Here is a 22,885-nt window from a genome sequence, read left to right as displayed (position 1 = left end):
GAATGTTAATTTAACCCAAATGGCAAAGGCATTGATAACATAAGGAAAAGCTCTCACCCAACACTTGATTAGGATCTGGAATGCTTTACCTTGCATTCTGACGGAGACAGGTCTTTAAAGAGAATTGGATATTTAACCTGCAATTTCTTTTCCACTTTTTGGACCAGGGACAAAATGGAAGAATGAGACTAGGTGAGTTGTTCTTGCAAACAGCTGGCTCAGATGACTTGTGCTGTCACCATTCTATTCAAATAACCCTAAGCCCCCTTTAAAAAAAGGGCTGTGTTATCATTGTATATGTATTATCAATACTTCAGCTGAAGTAGTGACTGTTAAGTTGTGCTTTCTTTACATACAATGAATTTTTCCAGAGTTTTGTTTAAATTGATTATGTTTAAGATAACTAGATAACTAAAATAATTAAACCCAAGGGTCTAGGCCTGAAACGTCAACTTTCCTGCTCCTCTGTTGCTTGGTTTGCTGTGTTCATCCAACTCTACACCTTGTTATCTATGTTTAAAATAACTCTTGTTAAGATAATGAAGATACTAAACTTTATTGACTTCATATTTCCAGAACGATACCTTGACTGTTGGAAATTCACACTGTGCAAGGGTTATGACAGCAAAAAACTGCAGTCAGGTTCAGAAAGATTTGGGTATACTCGGAAGGTGTCATTTTTGATTCTGTTGTCACAAGGGTATCATGCAGTGAACTAGGCTGTAAAAGATCAAAAAGAATTCTTGGTGTTTGAGTGCACAGATCACAGTTCATGAGAAATGCAGTTAAAACTGTAGCTAAATTTAGGATGTTGGATTGCACAAATTTCCTATAAAGCAAAAGACAATTTTGCTAATATTTAGATCACTGCTCAAACTGCAACTGGGATACGGTGTTTGGTTTTCGTTTATTTGTGGGTGATCTAGCTAGGTATATAGTTAGCAGGTGAACTAAGTTTTGACTTAAAACCTTGGCAAGTCAAGAACCACGATTAGTTTCCTTTAGAGTAGGTTTCAAGTCATCTGATAGCCAAACCTTTTATTTTCAAGGCTAATAACACTTGAGGTGTAGGAGGAGCAGCATTAGACTGGTTGGCCCATCGGGTCTGCTCTGTCATTTGACCATAGCTGGTATATTTCTTAACCCTATGTTACTGACTTCTCCCTGTAACCCTTACTCCCCTTACCAATCAAGAACTTATCTATCTCTGTCATAAAGACACTTGATGTCCTGATCTTCACAGCCTTGTCATAATTAGTACTACTGCTTCACCATCTCTGACTGAATAAATTTCTCCTCTTCTAAGGAGTCGTGCCTCCATTCTGAGTCTGTGTCCTTGGCTCCTAGTCTCTGTGGAAACATCATCTTCACATTGAATCTATCCAGACTGCTTAGAACTCTGTAAATTTCAATAAATACCTGAATTTTCCTTCTAGATTCTCTCTAGTACAGACCCAAAGTTCTCAACCACTCCTTAATGACAAGCCTTTCGTTACTGCAATCATTCTTTTAAACTCCTCTGCACACCCTCCAATGTCAGCATATAAATACCAAAACTGCTCAATATTCCAAATGCAAGCTGTCTTTTACAACACAGCAGTATATCCCTGTTCTTGTCTTCTAGCCCTCAGTGAATGCTAACATTGCATTTGCCTTCCTAACTGCCAACTGAACTTGCATGTTAACCTTAAAATCCCCAAGTAGGACTCCTAAGTCCCTTTCTGCTTCAGATTTTTGATGCCTTTTCCCATCTTGAAATTAGATTATGCCTCTCCTTCCTACCAAAGTGCATAACCCCTCACTTTCCCACAGTTTTCCATCTGTTGCTTCTTTGCCCACTCTCTTGACCTAACCAAGCCCAAGGATCAGGTGAACTTTTTTCTTACCCATCAATTTTGTATGGATGTACCTTACATGAGGAACTTCTCAATTGTGGGTCCACTGCACCTTATTTGTAGGTGAGGTTTTAAGGAGGTTACTGCCCTGTATTTTTCCACTTCCCCCAGAACATTCTGCTTTTACCCACTGATGATCAGTGACTAACAGTACAATGCCAAGCTCCTGCTTTGTCTGACCTCTTATCTTTCTGCCATGAGCCACTGAATTCAACATAAATTCTGTTCAGTTTTAAATAGTCTTGCATTTAAATTGAATGATAAAATGTTTATTTTGAGACGACTTAATACCGTTCTCTCAATCTCTCAAGCTTCCTAGTTATTTAGGTGCCTTGTCAAAGAAAGCCTGTGATGCTACATAATCCATCAACTCAAAGTACCTGCAACAGTAGACGTAGACAAAGTAGGATTCTTTATGTACAAAACCTACTTGCAACTGAATTCCCTATAAACAAATGTCCATGGGGTACGCAACGAGAACAACCCATACAATCCATCTCCAAGAAAACAGTGATCATTCTGCTTAAAGTTACAGGGGATAAAAAGGAACTGAAACAAAATGAGTACATTGAGCAGTTCCAAGCATTTGTTAAAGGGAGAGCTCTGCAAACAAGAATGATGTGTCATCCAACTGATGGTTGTGGAAGAGTTTCAGTTGTAACTTTCAAAAGGGAATTGGATAAATGAGAAAATTACAGGGATTTGTACAGACCTGTTCTGTGTTTCTGTTTAGTTCTAACTGGCGGTGATGAGTAGTCTGTTCATCTAAATATAATCACTGCTGTTTCTACAGTACTGCAGCTTTGTTCCTAATATGTACAAACTAATCAATACTGATCCTGAAGCTGTATGCCAAGACAAGATGAACTTTGACCATCCTGTACTTCATTGTTTGGTGAAGACACCTTTTACATCTTGACAGAATTAATTGCTCACCATCAGGAACAAATGTCACATTCAAAGTTTTTACAATTGCATATTTTAACTGATTTCTTAAGTTTTTCAGGAGCAGTCAAAGGAATTTAACTTAATTTGGGCTTTTGTGTATTAAAATTAGTAGCCCCTTACATAATCCTCAACAGTTGTATGGACATAAGAATTATAAGCCACTTATTTCATAGTCTTAAATTATAATGCCACAAGTTGTGCTACCAGCATGTTTTAAAATATTTTCTACACTGAAAATTAAATTTGCATTTAATGGTATGACTGCATAAAACCCAGTAAATTCTTCAAGTTTATTAGCATATGCACAATCTAAATTTACTTTGTAAAACATGATACCTTCACCCAACCCACTCGGTTAGACTTTCAGCTACAGAAAGCTTTATACATTTCACTCTACCGATTCCACAAATGATTAACTGGAAATACTGCTCTGATCAATCAAGTCTTTAAATTATAAAATCAGTCAACAAATGTCTAACAGTATTTTAAGAGATGACATTCAGTTCAAGAGTTGAATAAATATTTATCTCTATAAACTTGTCCAATGCAGAATGAAACTATTATCAAACTGAAATGTATCACTAAAACCATTCTGTCAAAGTTTATTGTCTTTAGCTTATCAAGACAGTTTTTTTTAATGCAATATGTAAAGGGAAAACATTTCATTGTGCGTGCTGATCAGTTAGCAAGTGGATACTGATAGAGCTGGTTGTGCATTGGAAAATGCACAAGATAGATGATAACTGGCAGTTAACTACTAAGCTTTGTTCAAATTTTAAGCCAGGCTTGATGACATTAGTCAATGCATTATCCTAAAAATGCATGAACTACCTATTTTTGAGTTGACACAAGTGCAGTGCATGAAGGTGTTCTGTGTACAAAACAGTTTCAAGTATTATATGGCCTCTAATATAGGCAAGTATACTATAAATATAATCTAAAACCCAAAATTCGTTGCTCATGTAATTCTTAGCACAGTCAAGATATTTAGATTTAATTCTATAATTGGATAATTTTTAACAGTTGAGTTTTGGAATGTGGGTGAGTTGGGTATGATCACTACTTGCCTACTGCAAACTGCTGAAGTGATAAAATCCACCAATCTTTGCGATATGTAGCTTACATACCTAGTATCACAATGGCACTGCAGTCCACATCCTATATGCATTTTGTGATAGGAACAACACATTTTTGACTCAGTGTGACAGTTTATTAATTACATCTTTCAAGCTGTAACTGTACAGAAAGATGAAACACTTGCTCATACCTTTTTGAGATGTCCCAGGACCCAAAGTTAAGGGCTTTTGATTCATTTGAGTTTTTGCAGTTTAGAGCTATTACAGTTCTGATCAGCATAACCATTATGCCGGAATGGCTTTGATCTTCTCTATTTCAGGATCAAGCTTGCACAGTGAACAAAATTCAGTCCTACTTCTGAGATTGCCACTGAGGCCAATCTAATCTCACACTGAAGTGTAGGAATCTCAACACTGATCAGTGGGGTAGGTGTGGCCAATAATCTCTTGTTTTGATCAATGCAAAACAAAAAGCTTTGACAAAATGTCTCTCTCAGCAATAGTCAAGTTCTGTACTTCCAAGCAACCAATGATTATGGAAATGCTACAATTATGATGTGGTATCTTTTAATTGCTAAAGATGAAAAGTAAAAAGCTTCAGCTTCACCAAGAAGAAGCTACACTGCTACTAAAAACATGTAAGAATTACAAAATTGAACAGGCAGGGCTGCTTCAGAGTGCAATTGGCAGAATTCCTGAACAGTGGTGGTGAATTATCTTAAATATTATTTCCATTTAGAACATAGAACATAGAACAGTACAGCACAGAACAGGCCCTTCAGCCCACAATGTTGTGCCGACCATTGATCCTCATGGATGCACCCTCAAATTTCTGTGACCATATGCATGTCCAGCAGTCTCTTAAATGACCCCAATGACCTTGCTTCCACAACTGCTGCTGGCAACGCATTCCATGCTCTCACAACTCTCTGCGTAAAGAACCTGCCTCTGACATCCCCTCTATACTTTCCACCAACCAGCTTAAAACTATGACCCCTCGTGCTAGCCATTTCTGCCCTGGGAAATAGTCTCTGGCTATCGACTCTATCTATGCCTCTCATTATCTTGTATACCTCAATTAGGTCCCCTCTCCTCCTCCTTTTCTCCAATGAAAAGAGACCGAGCTCAGTCAACCTCTCTTCATAAGATAAGCCCTCCAGTCCAGGCAGCATCCTGGTAAACCTCCTCTGAACCCTCTCCAAAGCATCCACATCTTTCCTATAATAGGGCGCCCAGAACTTTTGTAATGAACTTTTTTTGTAAAACCTGTTAAGTAATTTGTAATGCATTAAAAAAGCTAAAAATTCCTTTGCAAAGCTGTACAACCTCTTGTACAAGACACTTCTGTAGTTCTAATCCAGTGGACGGTTTGACAATTAGATTTACCTTTTATGTACAGATGTTATAACAAGCTAAAGCCCCTGTAGAAAGTGAGCTAGTGTAAATTGATGTTGACCAAAGTAAAAGTAAGAGGCATAATGCAATTTTTTAAAAAATCAATATTGAGTCTGTTAAAAAGTATGCACTGGAAGGCTCCAGTGCTCAGTGAACTGTGTAGCAAAGGTGTAAATTTATTCAGAGGCCAAATTGTTTGTTATTACTATTAACAAAAACAAGACTTTGATCAGGTCTTTTCATAAATATCCAAGGTGTTTATTACAGGCAAAATTAGTCAAATTGCAAACAGTTTAAGCAACAAAATCTACCATGTAAATTAAATTATAATCCCTTAATCTCTAACATGCACACTTAAGCTAAAATGGAAACAACTGCATACCACTGTGGGTCACTGGCAGATTGACAGTTTGACCTCAATTCCTCTGATTTCCTATCAATAAGATCTGCTTGCTGACCATTGTAGATTAGTGGAAAATCTTTGGAAAAGGTTGTAGGTTCAGCTGAGAAATATTGTCCTGAAACACTCGGTCAGGGGGAAGGGAAGAGAAAGAGAGGAAGAAACCACTACAGTCCAAAGTCTGTTGCAAGGTGATGGTAATAGTTAGGCAGATTCATTTAAGGTTGTGTAGGTCTATTTTCAACATTAAAGCAATAAAACTCTACACTTTATACTTAACTCCTAAAAGCTTCTGAAGTGACTTTCTTAAAGAAAGAGCAGCAGGTAAATCAATTTCCTTTTTAGCCTTTTAACATTCCAGTTCCAACAATGTGTTAAATCCTTTTCAACCTAATAATTCATTTCAAATTTCATAATCCATATGCATTCTCATCAACTGGAGGATGAGAAAGCTCATGCTAAGAGATCCAAGGGCTGATCACTCCAACAAAGCACAGCAACTCTAACACTAGGTCTCTTGCACTTGTCTAGTGAATCAGGCAAGTGAACATAGTTTCTTGAAGAGACAACAGCTCTAAGCCTAAATGTAGCAAGTTATTTCCAATGTTAAACCATTAAGGGAATAAGATTACTAATTAACAGGTGAAATGTTAGTTTTATTTTCTGATCAAGAAAAATGTTAAAGCAGAAAAACAGCAGACACATTAGGAGTAACTTTAGCTACTTTGTAAAACCCAAGAAAAGATAACTAGCAAATGCAGGGCATAGCACTTTACTAATTGCAATTACTTCCTTTTCAGCAGCGTGATCATGTGCAGAATCTGGCTATTGTGATGCTATATAACTGTACTGCAAATGACTCTTCCCTGTCAATTATTCAAATACAAGGAAAATAGGATAGTAATTTCATAAATTTGTGGCTACAATTATTTTCATTTTATAACCAAACTAAATTGGAAGAAAACATTAACTGGTTACATTCAGGAATTCCTCACTTGAGGCACAGTATTTTGTTGTCCTATTATGTATGTTGTGTTAATACAACAAAAATCACACTGGTTATCATCGCAAGTTTCAGTCCACACTGAATCATTGCCTTTTGGTGTCTTCTGCTTCCTGCTGTTTCTCCTCTTTCCATCGGGCTTTTTTTGCCATGTTGATGGATGTCAAGGATTCGTGTCTATTGGCAGCCTGCAGCCAAATATGGAAAATAAAAAGTTAGTACACTCAGTTTTGGCTAATGAATATATTCTGCCTTTGAATGTTTCAATGTTCTTCTGCATTTAATAGCCTCATGCAGTATTATCATTACTGTGATTTTGAGCCACAGCCTGAAACTTAACTTTAATTTCAAGCATATGTATATGTCAAAGTGAAAGACTTTGAAGGGGAAACACACTTTTTTGCTGCTTGATCAAAATATGCTTATTACTGTATAATCTTTTACGTTACACTGCCACAAACATTACCCATTTCAGACAAAGTTGCCATCCTGATCATTATTACCACATTAGAGTAGCCACACATGACACCTGTTTCAAATCTCAAGCTTATACTTGTTATACATTAGCCTGTATTAAGAAATTGCTAGATTTAGCAGCAAAAGAGCTAGGATCAATAACTTTTGTTCTCTTCTGAACACATGTTCACTGAATAGCTTCCTTTTGCATTGTCAGTATTCAGCCCACCATGTCAGTTTCACTCAGTTGGCTGGATAGCTAGTTTGTGATGCTAGCTGAAGTTACATGACAGATTCTGCTCCCCTGGCTTTAGGTGTGGTGACCTTCATGTTAAAGGAGCAGCAGGCATCTCTCTAATGACAGCACAACTTTATGGCCTGAGAAGCTATGGTAACTTTACCATCTCCCTTTCCATAGCAGTAAATAACACTAACTGGTGGTGGCAGTGGCACAACCCACAGAAGAGAGGAGGATTGGAACAAGTCCAGATTAATTATCACTCCCTTCCAGTCCAGTAACTACTATATTGGTCTGATGCTGAAATGCTACACGGATGGTGTTTCAGGACTTCATTGGAGCTGCAAGGTCATGCCACTGAAAGCCAGCCCCGGTCTAGAGAAAATTTCTGCAAACCCCAAATGTTGAAGAAAAAGGTGTTGCAAAGTTCAGTTAATTTCCAGTTAGTTAAAATAGTTGTCTAAAACATCATTCTATCTCTGGCAATTGATAGCGGGACTGGGAAAATTTTAATTTTGGGATATAGGCGAGCCACTGCTAGGAAAATAGTAGTAATTTTCATTTGGAACACTGGCACAAGGTTTGAATTAACCTAGATTAAAATGTAGCAAAATGGAAACCATGCTAATAAAATTGAAGTGTTACGTGACAACTGGAGTATTGTATCTGATCAGTAACATTGTAAAAAGGTGATGGAAGTTAATTTAGGAATTTAAAGAATACACAGATTCTTGCGAAATATTTGGGCAGCAAACTAGCGTGGGGCAACAGCTAAATCCCACTGAACACTGTACTTTTAGTATCAGAAGTTATTAGGGTCTGTCATTAAGGATAATGTGACTGAGGCCCTGAAAATCTTCCAAGTCGGACAAAATTTGTGAATAATAGATCGTGCCTGGCAAACTGAACTTTTTGAAGAGGTGACTAAGTAGTGGTCAGGGCAAGTGTCAACACTTTATATTCATGGACTTTCATAAGATATTAGCTGTGTCAAGAGTTCAACTACGAATAACAAGCAAAAACTTAAGTATTAAGATGATGTGACTAGTGGTGACTTGCAAAGGTCTCTATTGGGATCTCAATATGGACAACGTATGGTAAGTGTGCCATTTATCAACCAAAGTATCCTTTTAAAGAAAAATATTAGAAGGTGGAGACATCATCTTCTATACTTGAAGTGTGAAAATGAAAAAATAGTAACCCTCAAAACCAAAAATTAGCACAGTCACAGTGCTTGGAAAAAGATTTTTCGGACCAACCAGTCCATGCCAACCATAATCCTCAACCTAAATATTCCCTCTGCCAGTGATTGGCCCATATTCCTCCAAACATTTCTTAATCATGTACTTAGATAAATGTCTTTTAGACACTGTAAGGGTACCTACATCCACTACTCCCTCCAGAAGATCATTCTGCACAAGAAACTAGTTTTTAAAAAAATTGCCCCCATGTCTTTTTTGACTCTTTCTCAACTTAAAAATATGCTCTTAGTCTTAATGTACCATCCTACAAAAAGACATCTACATTCACCTTATCTATACCCCTCATGATTTTAAGCCTGCATAAAAGGTCATCCCTCACCCTCCTATGCTCTAGTTAAAGTCCCAGCCTATCCAGGCTCTCCTTATAACTCAAACCCTTCGTTTCCAGCAACAGCCTGCTATATCTATTTTGAACCTTCTCCAACTTACTGTCTTTACTAATAACTGGGTGACCAGAACTGGTTTCTGTGTCCTGTACAACCTCAACGTAATGTCCCAACCCCTGAACTCAATAGGCTAAGTAACGAAGGAAAGCATTCAAAACCCCTTAACCATGTTAAGTATGTGATACAAACTTTAAAGAATTATGTACTTGATCCACTAGGTCTCTTCTCTAACACTACCTAAGGCTCTATATTTTTAATTGTACAAGTCTTAGCTTTCTTCAGCCCTTTGAACCAACTAATTAAGTTTTTTTTGTAATCTTAGATAAGCTTCTTCACTGGCCAATCTTGGTGTCATTCATAACTTTTGTGATGCTTTCTATATTCTCATCTAAATCATTTATTTAGATTATCTTCAGATCATAGAACCCATCCAAGCCATATGGCCTAACAAGTACACGAAACCTCACAGCATTGCACCCAGACCCATCGCCTGCCTTATCCCTCCATTTCCTTATTACTAACACACCTAACCTACATATCCCTGAACACAATGGGTGATTTAGCATGACTAGTCCACCTAACTGCACATCTTTAAACTGTAGGAGGAAACCCATGCAGACATATGGAGAATATGCTAATTCCACACAGTCACCCAAGGCTGGAATTGAACCTGGGTCCCTGGTGCTGTGAGGCAGCAGTGCTAACCACTAAGCCACTGTGCCACCCATACAAATGGCAAAAGTGGACCTAGCACTGATCTCTGGAACACTGCCAGAAAAAAAACAACCCTCCACCATCTCCTGCCATTAAGCCAACTTTGTATCCAATTGGCAAGCTCACCTGAATTAGTTTACCATGGGGAACCTTGTCAAAGGCATTTTAAAAAGTCCAAGTAAACAATGTCAATTACTCTGCCCTCAATCTTCTTGGTTACCTCCAAGTTTGTGAAACACCATTTCCCCTTACACAAAACCACACTGACTATCCCTCATCATTCTTTGCCTCTCCAAATGCATGTCAATCCTATCTTTAAAATCACTTCCAACAACTTACCCACCACCAAAGTCAGGCTCACAGGTCTATAGTTCCCAGGCTTCTCCTTACATCCCTTAAAGGCACAACACATGCTACTCTCCAGCCATTTGGCACATCACCCATATTTATAGATGATACAAATACTTCTGTGGGGGGTTCTGCAATTTCCTCCCTAACTTCCCACAAAATCCTGGGATACACTAGATCAGGTCCCAGAGATTTATCCACCATTCCTCTTCTGTTATGTAAACTGTTTTCAAAACATCACCAAAATTCTCTAGCTTCCATTTCTTGTAAAATATTCATTTTAATGGATGCAAGTTTGCTCGCTGAGCTGGAAGGTTAGTTTTCAGACGTTTCGTCACCATTCTAGGTGACATCATCAGTGAGCCTCCGACAAAGCGCTGGCGTTATGCCCGCTTTCTATTTAGCTGGTTAGGTTTCCTTGGGTTGGTGATGTCGTTTTCTGTTCTTTTTCTCAGAGGATGGTAGATTGATTTGGAGCCAATGTGTTTGTTGGAGTTCCGGTTGAAATGCCATGCTTCTAGGCATTCTCGTGCGTGTCTGTTTGGCTTGTCCTAGGATGGACGTGTTGTCCCAATCAAAGTGGTGTCCTTCCTCATCTGTATGTAAGGATACGAGTGATAGTGGGTCATGTCGTTTTGTGGCTAGCTTTCTGCCTGTTAGTCCAATGTAGTGTTTGTCACAACTCTTGCAAGGTATTTTGTAGATGACGAACTACATTGGACAAGCAGGCAGAAAGCTAGCCACCAGGATACATGAACATCAACTAGCCACAAAACGACATGACCCACTATCACTCGTATCCTTACATACAGATGAGGAAGGACACCACTTTGATTGGGACAACACGTCCATCCTAGGACAAGCCAAACAGACACGCACGAGAATGCCTAGAAGCATGGCATTTCAACCGGAACTCCAACAAACACATTGGCTCCAAATCAATCTACCATCCTCTGAGAAAAAGAACAGAAAACGACATCACCAACCCAAGGAAACCTAACCAGCTAAATAGAAAGCAGGCATAACGCCAGCGCTTCGTCGGAGGCTCACTGATGATGTTACCTAGAATGGTGACGAAACGTCTGAAAACTAACCTTCCAGCTCAGCAAGCAAACTCGCATCCAGAATCTCAACCTGAGCTACAAATCTTATCAACTCGCTATTCATTTTAATATCTCTCCCACCTCTTCAGGTTCAACGCAAAGATGACCTTGTTGACTTTTAAGGGGTCCTACTCTCTAGTGGTTCTCTTGCTCTTAAACGTACTAACAGGTTCTATTTGGATTATTCTTAGACTTGACAAGTAAGATTCTCATATCCTCTCTGCCTTCCTGATCTCTGTTTTATCAATGCCCCTACGCTGCTCTTCGCCATTCAAGAGATTCATTTGAACTGTTGTCTATATCTAATGTGATTTTTTTTTAAACTCTGGACTAGAACCTCTATCTTTATTCATCCATTGTTCTTTAATTCTCCCAGCTTTACTTTTTATTAACCAAAACATAAGGCAGAACTAGTTATCACATTTTTGAAAACATCCCATTTCAGACATCCCTTTTCCTGCAAAGGGTCTACTCCAATCAATTTTTGTCTCATCATTAAAAAAAATTAATTTTTAAATGGAAGACTTATCCTTTCCACAATGTTTTTCAAAAAATTATGATCACTAGACCCAAAGTATTCCCGTACTATCACTTCAGTCATTTGCCCTGTCTTATTACCAAACAGAGTCAACTTTTGCTCCATCTCTAGTAGGAATATTTACACGGGTTCAAGAAAATTTTAGTAAATTCTTCACCATCCAAACCTTTAACACCATGGTAATCCCAGTCAGTGTTTGAGTAACTAAAATCTCCCCTTACAAATTTTATTCTTGTGTATATCTGAAATCTCGCTACATTTGTTCCTCAATTTCCTTCTGACTATTGAAGGAAACACTGTACAATTCCAAAGGGATTTTTAATTTCTACTTTCATTTTGTTCCTAATATTTTCACTGGACCATTTGTCAGAAATATCTTTTAGTTACAGCAGTAACGTCTTCCTTAATTAAAAGCACTACTCTTCCTCCTGTTGCCTCTTTTTCTATCCTTCCTACTGTACCTAAAACTCAGCACATTAAGTGCTTCTGAGATGCTGCTTGGCCTGCTGTGTTCATCCAGCTTCACACTTTGTTATCTTACATTAAGCTGTTAGTCCTGTTCGTCCCTCAGCCACATTTAATGTAATGGCTTCAAAGTTCCAGTCCCGTGTTCCCAAACATGCTGAGTTCGGCCTTACCTGCAAGACCCCTTGCATTGAAATAAATGCAGTTTAATTCTTCAGAGGTACTTCATTCTCTGACTTGCTCTTATGTCTTTTTTAATTATTCTTTTAAAATTTAAAAACCATCCTCATCTATCTTTCCATTTAGTCTGCTACCAAGGATTTTCCCCCTAATAGTTTACTGTTTCCCCTATCAGAATTAGGGAATGTTCCTGCTAGGATATTGGTTCCTCTTCAGTACAGGTGAAACCCATCCTTTTCAAACAAAATAAGCCCTTAAAAACAGCCCTGCTCCATGTGAAGCTTGGGACTAGTCCAAGTACTTTAAACTTATTTAGATTTATTTTGAATTGTGAGAATAAATCTCAATCAAATGTTCACATATTATGGTATTTTAAAAACTTATGACTAATCCAGATCACTTTTTTGAGGATCAAAACAAGTACAAGTATCAGTTATGTCACTAGAGACAAGCTGGATCGAAGATAAAGTTGAAAAAAAAACAAACAACCTGGATTTATTCCAATTCTGAACCAGCTAGTAGGATTTCCCCTTACCTTCTTCCCAGAGATTATTGTTCCAATACAGGCAACAACAGTCATGATCACCATAAAATAACTCGCTTTCACTCTCATCTTGTTCCTTGCAGCATCAATCATCTCAAATCTGAAACAAATGACATATCTATCCATGTAGACATTTGAAACATCAATTAATGCTTATCTTATGTTTAAAATTTGGAGGCATTAGCAACCATTTCTTAACAAAGGAAGCTGTTTTGTCAGAGTAGCTGAAGCAGAAATCAACACATCTTTTAAGAAAGAAAAAGTAGATAAAATTTTATGCATTGAAACAGAGGACTACATGGAGAATACAACACAAATGATGTAGTTCTATCCTTGAAACTTACACAATTTTTTTTTTAAAAAAAGGAGTACAGTTTTAATTTATGCTGCAAAATGCTAATATGATGACAAATGCAATGTATTTAGGACCTCAGTAAAATACATTATACATATCCCCTCTTCAAAAAGTTAACAGAAACAAGAGAACCTTATTGTCTGGAACAGGTAGAACCCATCTGTGATATTCCAATTTTATTATTTGTTTTTAATTCCATTAACTATTTCCAGAGAGGAAGAAGGTTGGAGTAACACTGACAAGTTTCTAGTTTTTCCATTAGGTCTCAATTTCAGTTTGCCAATTGACATGTGCAGCTTTAAAATTAATTACTTTTTAATAATATGAAGCAACAAGGCTTTATGGATCACATGCAAGTATTTTGGTAGTACATATTACTTTACATTTTCAATTAAACATCTGGCACCATACAAAATAATTAACAAATAAGAACTAAATTATTAGGCACTGGTAGAAAATTACATCACTAAATTTAGAAGTACAAGGCAGAGCTTAAAACACCAGCAGCTCACTTTGCTCACCTCACTTATAAAGCAGAAGTTGCATTTAGCTAACTTGATAGGAGTTCTTTTGAAGAAGTAATAGAAAGAGTTGATGAGGCTAATGCTTACTACATGGTAAAAATGAATTTTCAGGGGTATTTGATATAGTACCTCAGATTTTGAGTTAGGTTTAGATCATGTTACAAAAACCACAAATGGTAAAATGGATACAAAATTAGCTCAATGATAGAAAACAGAGTATAATGGTCAATTTGTTTGGAGAATGGAAGGTATGCATTGGATCAGTATTGAGACCATTGTTTTTCCTGATATTAATGATTTGGATCTTGGGTGCAGGGGACAATTTACAAGCTTGCAAATGACAAACTTGGAACAATTGTAAACTGTGAAGAGGATAGTATGAAACTCCAAAAAGGACATTGACAAGTTGGTGGTATGGGCAGTAAGTGGCATTTGAGATTCAATGCAGAGAAATGTAGGGTGATTATATTTTGGTTGGAAGAACACCAAAAGATATAAAACAGGTTGTGCAATTCTACAATGCAAGACAGAGGCACCTGGGTATATTTTTGCACATATCCTGAGACTGTAACACCTTGTTCTGGATTCCCTAGCTAGAGGGAACATTATCCTTGCATCCAGTCTGTTTAGCCTTGTCAGAATTTGATGTTGCCACTCATTCTTTGAAACTCCAGAGAATTCAGGCCCAGTCAACCCAATCTCTCCAAAGAGGATAAACCTGCCATTACCCAGAATCAACCTAGTGAGCCTTTTACCGCTCTCTGTCAGGGAGTTTTTCTTAGCAAGGAAATAAAAACTGCACATAGTACTCCGAGATAGTGAGAACTGTTGATGCTGGAGTCAGGGATAACACTGTTGCTGGAGGAACAGGAAAGCTGACGTTTTGGGTCAGGACCCTTTTCTGAAACGTCAGATTTCCTGCTCCCCTGATGCTGCTTGGCCTGTTGTGTTCCTCCAGCTCCACACTTACCTACATAATAGTCTGGGTGTGGTCTCACCAAGATGCTGTACAGATGCAGTAAGACTTGCCTCTTCTTCTGTTCAAACCTTTTAGCAAAGGCTAACCTTTTTCCTTACTGCACTCGCAAGCTTGCTTCCACTGACTGGTACAAGGACACACAGGTCCCTTAGTAAATAAATATTTCCCAATCTGTTCCAATTTAAATTATACTACTTACATTGCTGTTCACACTGAAGTGGTCAAATTCATGTTTATCCACATCGTATTGCTTCGGCCATGTATTCATTTAACCTGTCTAAAAATTGTCCTGAAGCTTCTTTACATCTTCTTTACCACCCTTACTGGTAAGTTTCGTGCTGTCAAAAATCTTGTAAGTACTACACTTTATTCCATCATCCAAACTGTTGATACATATTGTGAATAGATGTGGTCCTTAAGTACTGATACCTGTGGTATTCCATTCATCACCACCTTCCACTCCAGAAAAGACCCAATTTTTCCTATTCTTTCCTGTTTGGCAATCAATTCTGTATCAGTTCCAGTATATTACCACCAATCCCATGTGTTAAGATTTTGCACAGTAACCTAATGTGGACTTTATCCAAAGATTTCTGAATATCCAAATAAACCACATATATCCCTTATCTATACTAGTTACGGCCTAAAAACTCCAGTGGGTTTGTCAATCAAAATTATTTATCTTTCATAAATCCATGTTGACATTGCTGATAGTATCATATCTTTTGTAATAGATTCGAGCATTTTCCCTACTGATGTTAGACTGGCCAGTCAGTAATTACATTTTAAAAAACCAACAATCCCTCCTGCTCCTCTGATGCTGTTTGGCCTGCTGTTTTCATCCAGCTCTATATCGTGTTATCTCAATCCCTCCACAATCTCTGATCTTAAACAATTTTTTTCCCATGTCGGTCCACAATCAAAATTACTGCACAATTTTTTTTAAAAAGACAGTCTTTACACTTGACATTGGATAAAAATCCTGGGATTCTAACAGTACTATGGGTATTCCTATGCCATATAGACTGCGGTGATAGAGGGTGACTCACCACTTCTTTTTCACAGGCATTAGAGATTGTAATAAATGCTGGCGTTGCTAGCAGCTGTTATGTTCCACGAACAAATAGAAAAGATGCTTACATAAAGTTGAAAAGTAATTTCTATTGCAAGGGCGTGGCTGAATTTATACTGATTAACTGAAGGAATTTAGGAATAGGTCTGAAAAGGTGAGCACCAATACACTGACAAATCAGTCCCCAAATGCACAAAAAGGAAGAGACCCTCTCCAACACTGCTGCCCTCCCAAGGGTACCAAGCATTTGGATTATTTCTAATGTGAAGGAAATTCAAAGCTCTGTCAGTACCTCTGGCCCCTGCATTACACACAGTTAATATTTCTATTAATTAGGGAGGATGGAGTTTGTGAAAATTTGGTGAGGAAGTGGAGTATGCAGTGAGGGAGTTGTCTCACATAAAGGAATGGCCTTTAATCTGCATTACTGCAGCACAGTCGAGGCAAAAGTTCAGGATAAATGGCAGTAGAAAGAATCTTACCACCAAACCAGACATGGTCTGGGAGACTTGGATTCTAACTGTTACAATGACATTTTCAGTGTAATTAATAAGTGATATATATAGGAATGAAAGCAGTCACAGAGCAACATGTATTTCAACAGCAGCTTTAATGTAAAGCAAAACCTCCCAGAGCACCTGGGAAAACAAAACCAGATTGCATGCTGGACATCTGTGAGAAAGGCAACAGCAATATTATAACAGTGATATGAACAGAAACCAACATATGGAGCAAGTGAATTGGTAGGTATAGGAATGTTTTCATTCTGACTCCTGTAGTGGCTTACACACGCAGATAAATGCCTATAACATTAATGTGCAACTGTTCTCAGTAACAAATAGTAAGAACACTTCAATGCCCAATATCTGCTCAAACCAGACCACAATACACAAACATCTCAGCTGTTGTCATCTTCATTTGTTTTCGGCTGTTACTGTTGCTTATGGTGAGAATGATGACAAAATAAAAATTGTTTACCAAGGAAGGTAGTATCAACACCCCAATTTAAAAAGTCACCAACCAACTGGATCCCATACCCGTTTCACCACTTACGAAACCGCAGCTGGTATATCTGCTTCTCGTTTGAATCGACCACTCCACACCAACATCTTTTTATCAAAACTAGAGGGTTTGTATCCTGGCAATTTGAAAGCTGGACGTCCTGAGGAAAAAAAAACACCACAAAATACAACATATTTTCATGGGTCACAGGTCCCTTATAAACTAGCATGCATTATACCAAACTTGTAGAATATAAAATGTCAAAAGTACAAGCTAGCTTTGGCTCAGCTGTATACTCTCAATTTGGAATCAGAAGGTTGTGGCCAAGTCCCGATACAGAGATTTAAGCACGTAAACTCTCGACTGACATGTCAGTTCTGATTTTAACATTTTATTAAGTGCCCTCTCAGATGACTGTAAAAGCTTCCATAACACTATTCAAAGAGTAGCAGTGTCCTGGTCAGCAGTTATTTCTCAACCACTATCACCAAATTATGATATTTTCTGGTGACCTCAATGCTATTTGTGGGACCTTATTATGTACAAACTGAGACGGCATTTACCAGGATGTTGTGAGGAATGGTGCATTTGAGTTATGGGGAAAGAAGCTAGATAGGTTGACACTTTTTTCACTCGAGTGTAGGTGTTAGAGGGATGTGACCTTCCAGAGATTCAAAATCATAAGGGGTATAGATAATGTGAATGGCAGGTTCTTTTCCTTAGAGTGGGAGATTACAAGACAAGGGGGAATATTTGTAAAGGTGAGAAAGATTAAAAAAAAAACACAAGGGGCAGTGTATTTTTTTTAAAAAAAGCACAAGTGGTTCACATGTGTGGAATTAACTTCCAGATGAATTGGCAGATGCAAGTACTGTTACAACATTTAAAAAACATTTGGATAAATACATGAATAAGAAATATTTGGAGGGGGATGGACCAAGCACAGGCAGGTGGAACTAGCTGAGTTTGGGATAATGATCAGCATAGACAGAAGGATCTGTTTCTGTGCTGTCTGACTCTATGATTGCAGTGTTTCCTATAACACTAACAACATATCAAAAATTCCTCATTGGGATATCACACAGTACGTTACAACCAAAGATAAGAAACACACAATAGAAAAGTGAATCTTTCCTTCCTTCAGTGTAGATGTTACAATTTCAAGACTGACATAGATAGTTTTTTGGTTACTGTTCTTTCCCACTAGCTGACCCATGTCACTAACAATCAAGAGTTTACTTTCTTGGCACATTATAAGCAATATTATCTAGGGAATGAAGATCACACCTTTGTTACATAAGGTTTGCAGTGTTCACCCTACGTGTAATACCAGTTGCGTATCTATCATCTGAAAACATTGGAGTCAAAAATTGCCGAGTCAAAATCCTGGAACGATTCCCTATTTACACTTTGTATGCAGCTACTTCACATCGAACTTTCTCAGGGTAAATTAGAGATGTACAATAAATGTTGGCCTTTCCAGAAATGCTCATGCTCCGTGATTTTATTGGTGAATAACTCTGAGGTAAGGGTCCAGTACGAATTAGTAAACTTACGTTTTATACAACTGTAATTTATGAAACAAAAGCTACGCTCAATTTCATCTCATTTTCTTTTAGGATTCTCAGTAATATAATAAAAAGGTGTGCCATGTTGACCAAGCTTAAGAACTTTGAAAAGAACTTAAGCTTTGTTTGTCAGACTTATCAGAAATGCGCAATCTGGGCTTGTTGAACTCTGTTCCTTTTCACTTAGCAAACTTTATCAATTGACCTTGAACGTGTGTTACCTTCTTTTGTATCCAAGCACTGGAAAATGAGGAATATTATTCTTAGGAGGGTGTGATGGCAATGTTGGGAGAGAGAGAGGTGGGGAAGGAGAGATTGAGAACAGGGGAGGAAGGCGAGGTCAAAAGGAGGATTTCTAGCGAATTGTTGATTTGATTTATTTATTAATTATTATGTGTATTTTGTTACAAAATAGTGAAAAGTATTGTATAGTGTCGCCACTGTCCAGCATCATCCTAAAACACAGATAAATAAATCAAAACATTGAATATAAAAGGCAGAAAAACAAAAAAAAACAAAATTTTTAAGGAGTGTTTGACTTTTACAATTTTTCTTGTTAAGTGCTCCACCATGGGTCTGCCTGCCAGGCATGAGTCTCCATCATGCAGCCCCCATTGGAATGAAAGTCATTACTCTTTGCTGCTATCTCACCTTCACCAACATCCTCGCCAATGCGGACACCAGTGACCCAAACTTGACTCTGCCACTATAGGCCCAGTACTAGAACCAGCAACATCAGCAGTAGGGGTACATCATTGAAAACCCAAATTCACCTCTGCCACAACAGCCATGAGTCAGCACTAGGACCATCTCAAAGCAGAAGCCACTAGGAATCCAAAGTCAATTCCAATGTCACAAGTCCATGCTCACTCAACTCTTTTTTTCAAATTCATAGAATCCCTACAGTGTGGAAACAAGGTCTCTGGCCAGACAATTCTACGCCAACCTTCCAAAAAGCATCCCACCCACACCCATCCCCTATCCCTTGCCTGTAAGCCAACTCCCTGTGGCTAACCCACCTAACCCTACATATCCCTCAACACTACAGGCAATTTAACATGGCCAATCCACTTAACCTGCACATCTCTGGACTGTGGGAGGAAACCAGAAACCCATGCAGACACAGGGAGAATGTGTGAATTCCACACACACGACTGCCCAAGGCTGTAACAGAACCTGGGTCCCTAGCGCTATGAAGCAGTGGTGCTAACCACTGAGCCACCAGCTTCCCTAGTCGAGTTAAGTTTTTGATCAGTGCTAATGTTCAGCATATGGATTCAGTGATGGTAATGCTATTGAACTTCAAGGGTGATGGTGGCGAGGATAGGGAGGGAAAGGGGGTCGTCAGATTGTCTCTTGTTGCAGGTGACACTTGTACATCACAACTGTGACTTGCTTCAGTATCTGAGAAGTCAGAAATGGCACCGAACATTGCACAAAATACTGCAGGTCCTGGAAATCTGAAACTCAGCAGGTCTGGCAGCATCTGCGGCGAGAGAAACGGAGTTAACAAGTACGACTGCCTCTTCAGCTGAGGAAGTCATACCAGAGTCACACTTACTTCTGACCCTCTGATAAAGAGAAAGTCATTTACGAAGTAGCTGAGAGATAATGGGAACTGCAGATGCTGGAGATTCCAAGATAATAAAATGTGAGGCTGGATGAACACAGCAGGCCAAGCAGCATCTCAGGAGCACAAAATGATGAAGGGTCTAGGCCCGAAACGTCAGCTTTTGTGCTCCTGAGATGCTGCTTGGCCTGCTGTGTTCATCCAGCCTCACATTTTATTATCTACGAAGTAGCTGAGTTTGGTTGAGCCTAGGACATTATTCTGAGGGTACACTTGAAGACATACCCTGGTGCGGAGAAGGCTGACCACCAGACCCAACACCCACGACTCCGTAATCCCTTGACTCGGGCCACACCAGGGCTGTCTGAACGCCACGCCGGGTCGAGGGCAGCCTCAATGTCAAGGGCAATCACTCTCCCCGGGCCCCTCTGCGGTTGGGGACCAAGCCCGTAGCGTACCTTCAGCCTGGGCTCTGGCCTGCGTCACCGAGCCTTCTCCCTGCGGGGGTTTGCCGCAAAACCGCTGGAGCCTCTGTCGGTCTGCGCTGAGCGCCAGGGTCAGGCGTCCGGCCACTGGGCCCACGTAACTCCACATTCCCGAGGCCCGACCGCCTGCCTACAGCCGACTCTAACCCGCGAGTCCGGAGGTCGCCCCAGCGCAGCCTCCCATTCTATAGTCGAGGCGCTTAGAGTCGGTGTCTTAAAAGCGGGAGGCGTGGGCCCACCTTAACCGGGGCGGGTTTCAGGAGGGAGACGAATAGTAATCGCGTTTTTATTAAAGAGGGAAAACAAATCAGATTTTAAACCCGTCACTGGCACTTGGCTGGCAGCTTCGTCGACGGTACATTATGTCCTTTTTTTAACCACACTTGTGAGACATTTGTTTTGCAGTCGGTTACCAATAAGCCAACCCCCGCCGCTCGCGGCGACACCTGTTTGTGGTCTCCCCCACCCAAACGCTGTCCTGTCAGGCGGTGCCGAGGGCAGCCCCCAGATCCGGGTCCTCGGAGGAGGGCAACAAGATGGCGGCGCCCAGTGAGGAGCTGAATTGTCAGGATTTCTCCGAGTTCCAGGTACGGGCCGCGGCGGGCGGAGAGGGAAACGGTACCGGTAATCGGAATGATGAACGGGCCCGCCCGGAGGTGGCTGGTGTGTTCGCTCCGAGGTTCGTCCTTCAGGAGCCCCCTACCCTAGCCGCATATGGGCTGTAGATACCCGGGGATGCAGGAGGAACGGAAAGGTCGGGGTCTGAGCCGAGGACAGAGGGAGGGCATTCGGCAGCTGCTGCTTTCAAAGGCCGCCACCGATTAAGCGTGGTCCCGAGTGCTTTTGGACTTTGTTCCCCCCAAAAAAAAGTCGGTTCAATGGACTCTGCACAACGCTCACATTTCACTGTTTCATAAATGCAACACTTGTTATAGTCACAGAGTCTTCACAGTTTGGAAAGGGGCTCTTTGGCCCATGGTGTCCGTTGGTTTTCACCCTGAATTGGCATTTTTGTGAAACGTCCTGATGAGTACAAATGCAAGTTTCGACAAAATGTGTCCTTTTTTTCAGTAGCACTTACTTCATTTACACCGTATCAGATTTGTTACCTTCGTGGTCTGTGCTTCTTACGAAGTATGCTTAACCATTAGAACCACTTTTTAATTTTAATTTTAATTTTAAAGGAAAAAATAACGTTTAGTACGGTTTGCTAGATCACGTGTACTGCAGGTTAGCTGCTTAGGAATTTGCAACAAAACCACTTGCTGCTTCCTAGTAGATATCCTAATCAATTGTCTGGTAACAGAAAGTCTCTTAGCAATTTGTACAACCACCGGGCGTCTCAAAGCGCATTGCAGAAGATTGAGCACTTTTAAAGTTTAGTCATTGTGTGGTAAAGCCTCAAGAGATTACTCTTGTCTTGGAAAATCAAATGGAATGTTCGTTACTTTTGCAGTTAAAATTTTAATGAAACAAAGGATTCAAGATGCCTGTGAGCTAGTGCTACGGCCCCAGGTGTGACGCATTCTCCTTTGCATTGCATACTACAGCCCTAATTAAAGAGCAACAAGGCTGCCTATGTGTGGAACTGTAGGAAATGGTAAAGATACGAATGAGTATTTTGCATCAGTGTGTACTATGGAAGATATAGAATGTGGGGAAATAGCAACATCTTGAAAAATATCCATATTACAGAGGTGGTGGTGCTGGAAGGCTTAAAATGCATAAATAACCTGGAACTCTGTGGGAAGTTAAGGAAGTGATTGCTGGGCCCCTTGCTGAGAAATTTGTATCATCGATAGCCATAGTTGAGGTGCCGCAAGACCAGAGGTTGTTTAATGCCGTGCCACTATTTAAGAAAGGTGGGAAGGAAAAGCCAGGGAGCTATAGACTGGTGAACCTGAAATTAGTGGTGGGCACATTGGTGGAGAGAATCCTGAGGGACAGGGTTTACATTTATTTGGAAAGGCAAGGACTGATTCAGAATAGTCAACATGGCTTTGTGTGTTGAAAATTCTGTCTGTCTAACTTAATTGAGATTTTTGAAGAAGTAACAAAGAGGATTGACAAGGTCAGAGCAGTCGACATGATCTCTATGGACTTTGGTAAGGCATTCAACAAGATTCTTCATGGTAAACTGGTTAGCAAGATTAGATCGCATTGAATACAGGGAGAACTAGCCACTTGGAGGGTTGCTTTTCAGACTGGTGGCCTGTGACCATGGGTGTGCTATAAGATTCAGTGCTGAGTCCACTGCATTTTGTTATTTTAATATAAATGATTTGGATCCGAATGTAGACAATATGGTTAGTAAGCTTGCCAAAGACAACAAAATTGGAGGTGAAGTGGACAGTGGAGAAGGTTACCTCGAGTACAACA

General features: G+C 39.6%; 2 protein-coding genes across 3 annotated transcripts in view; one reads left to right on the top strand and one right to left on the bottom strand.

Annotated features, from left to right (window-relative positions):
- Nucleotides 1–5,550: 5,550 nt before the first annotated feature.
- Nucleotides 5,551–21,004, bottom strand: fam162a (family with sequence similarity 162 member A). Its single transcript, XM_048540281.2, has 4 exons — nt 20,480–21,004; nt 16,935–17,043; nt 12,943–13,051; nt 5,551–6,905 (listed from the first exon to the last, which is right to left on the bottom strand). Exons 1-4 carry the CDS (start codon nt 20,613–20,615, stop codon nt 6,804–6,806), a joined length of 456 nt encoding a protein of 151 aa, XP_048396238.1. The 5' UTR covers nt 20,616–21,004; the 3' UTR covers nt 5,551–6,803.
- Nucleotides 20,517–22,885, top strand: part of mix23 (mitochondrial matrix import factor 23) — a 19,528-nt gene continuing 17,159 nt past the window's right edge. Inside the window, exon 1 of one of the 2 annotated variants that reach the window (XM_048540282.2) lies at nt 20,517–21,093. In XM_048540282.2, the coding sequence (XP_048396239.1) occupies nt 21,043–21,093 (51 nt within the window). In that variant the 5' untranslated portion in view covers nt 20,517–21,042. Of the gene's footprint in view, nt 21,186–22,885 lie in introns of both variants that reach the window. The other variant, XM_048540283.2, reaches the window with a different exon arrangement.

This window comes from Stegostoma tigrinum, chromosome 12 (genome assembly GCF_030684315.1).
Source record: "Stegostoma tigrinum isolate sSteTig4 chromosome 12, sSteTig4.hap1, whole genome shotgun sequence".
In the NCBI taxonomy this organism is placed as follows: domain Eukaryota; kingdom Metazoa; phylum Chordata; class Chondrichthyes; order Orectolobiformes; family Stegostomatidae; genus Stegostoma; species Stegostoma tigrinum.
The sequence above is the reverse complement of the archived record's forward strand: the minus strand, read 5'-3'. Positions and strand labels throughout refer to the sequence as shown.

Excerpts from the sequence above, each read along its gene's own strand:
- fam162a (XM_048540281.2), bottom strand. The coding sequence starts at position 20,615 with ATGTGGAGTTACGTGGGCCCAGTGGCCGGACGCCTGACCCTGGCGCTC. Across the intron at positions 13,052-16,934 it reads GATATACCAGCTGCGGTTTC|ATTTGAGATGATTGATGCTG; the intron begins GTAAGTGGTGAA and ends CATTTGTTTCAG. Across the intron at positions 6,906-12,942 it reads CAATAATCTCTGGGAAGAAG|GCTGCCAATAGACACGAATC; the intron begins GTAAGGGGAAAT and ends ATTTGGCTGCAG.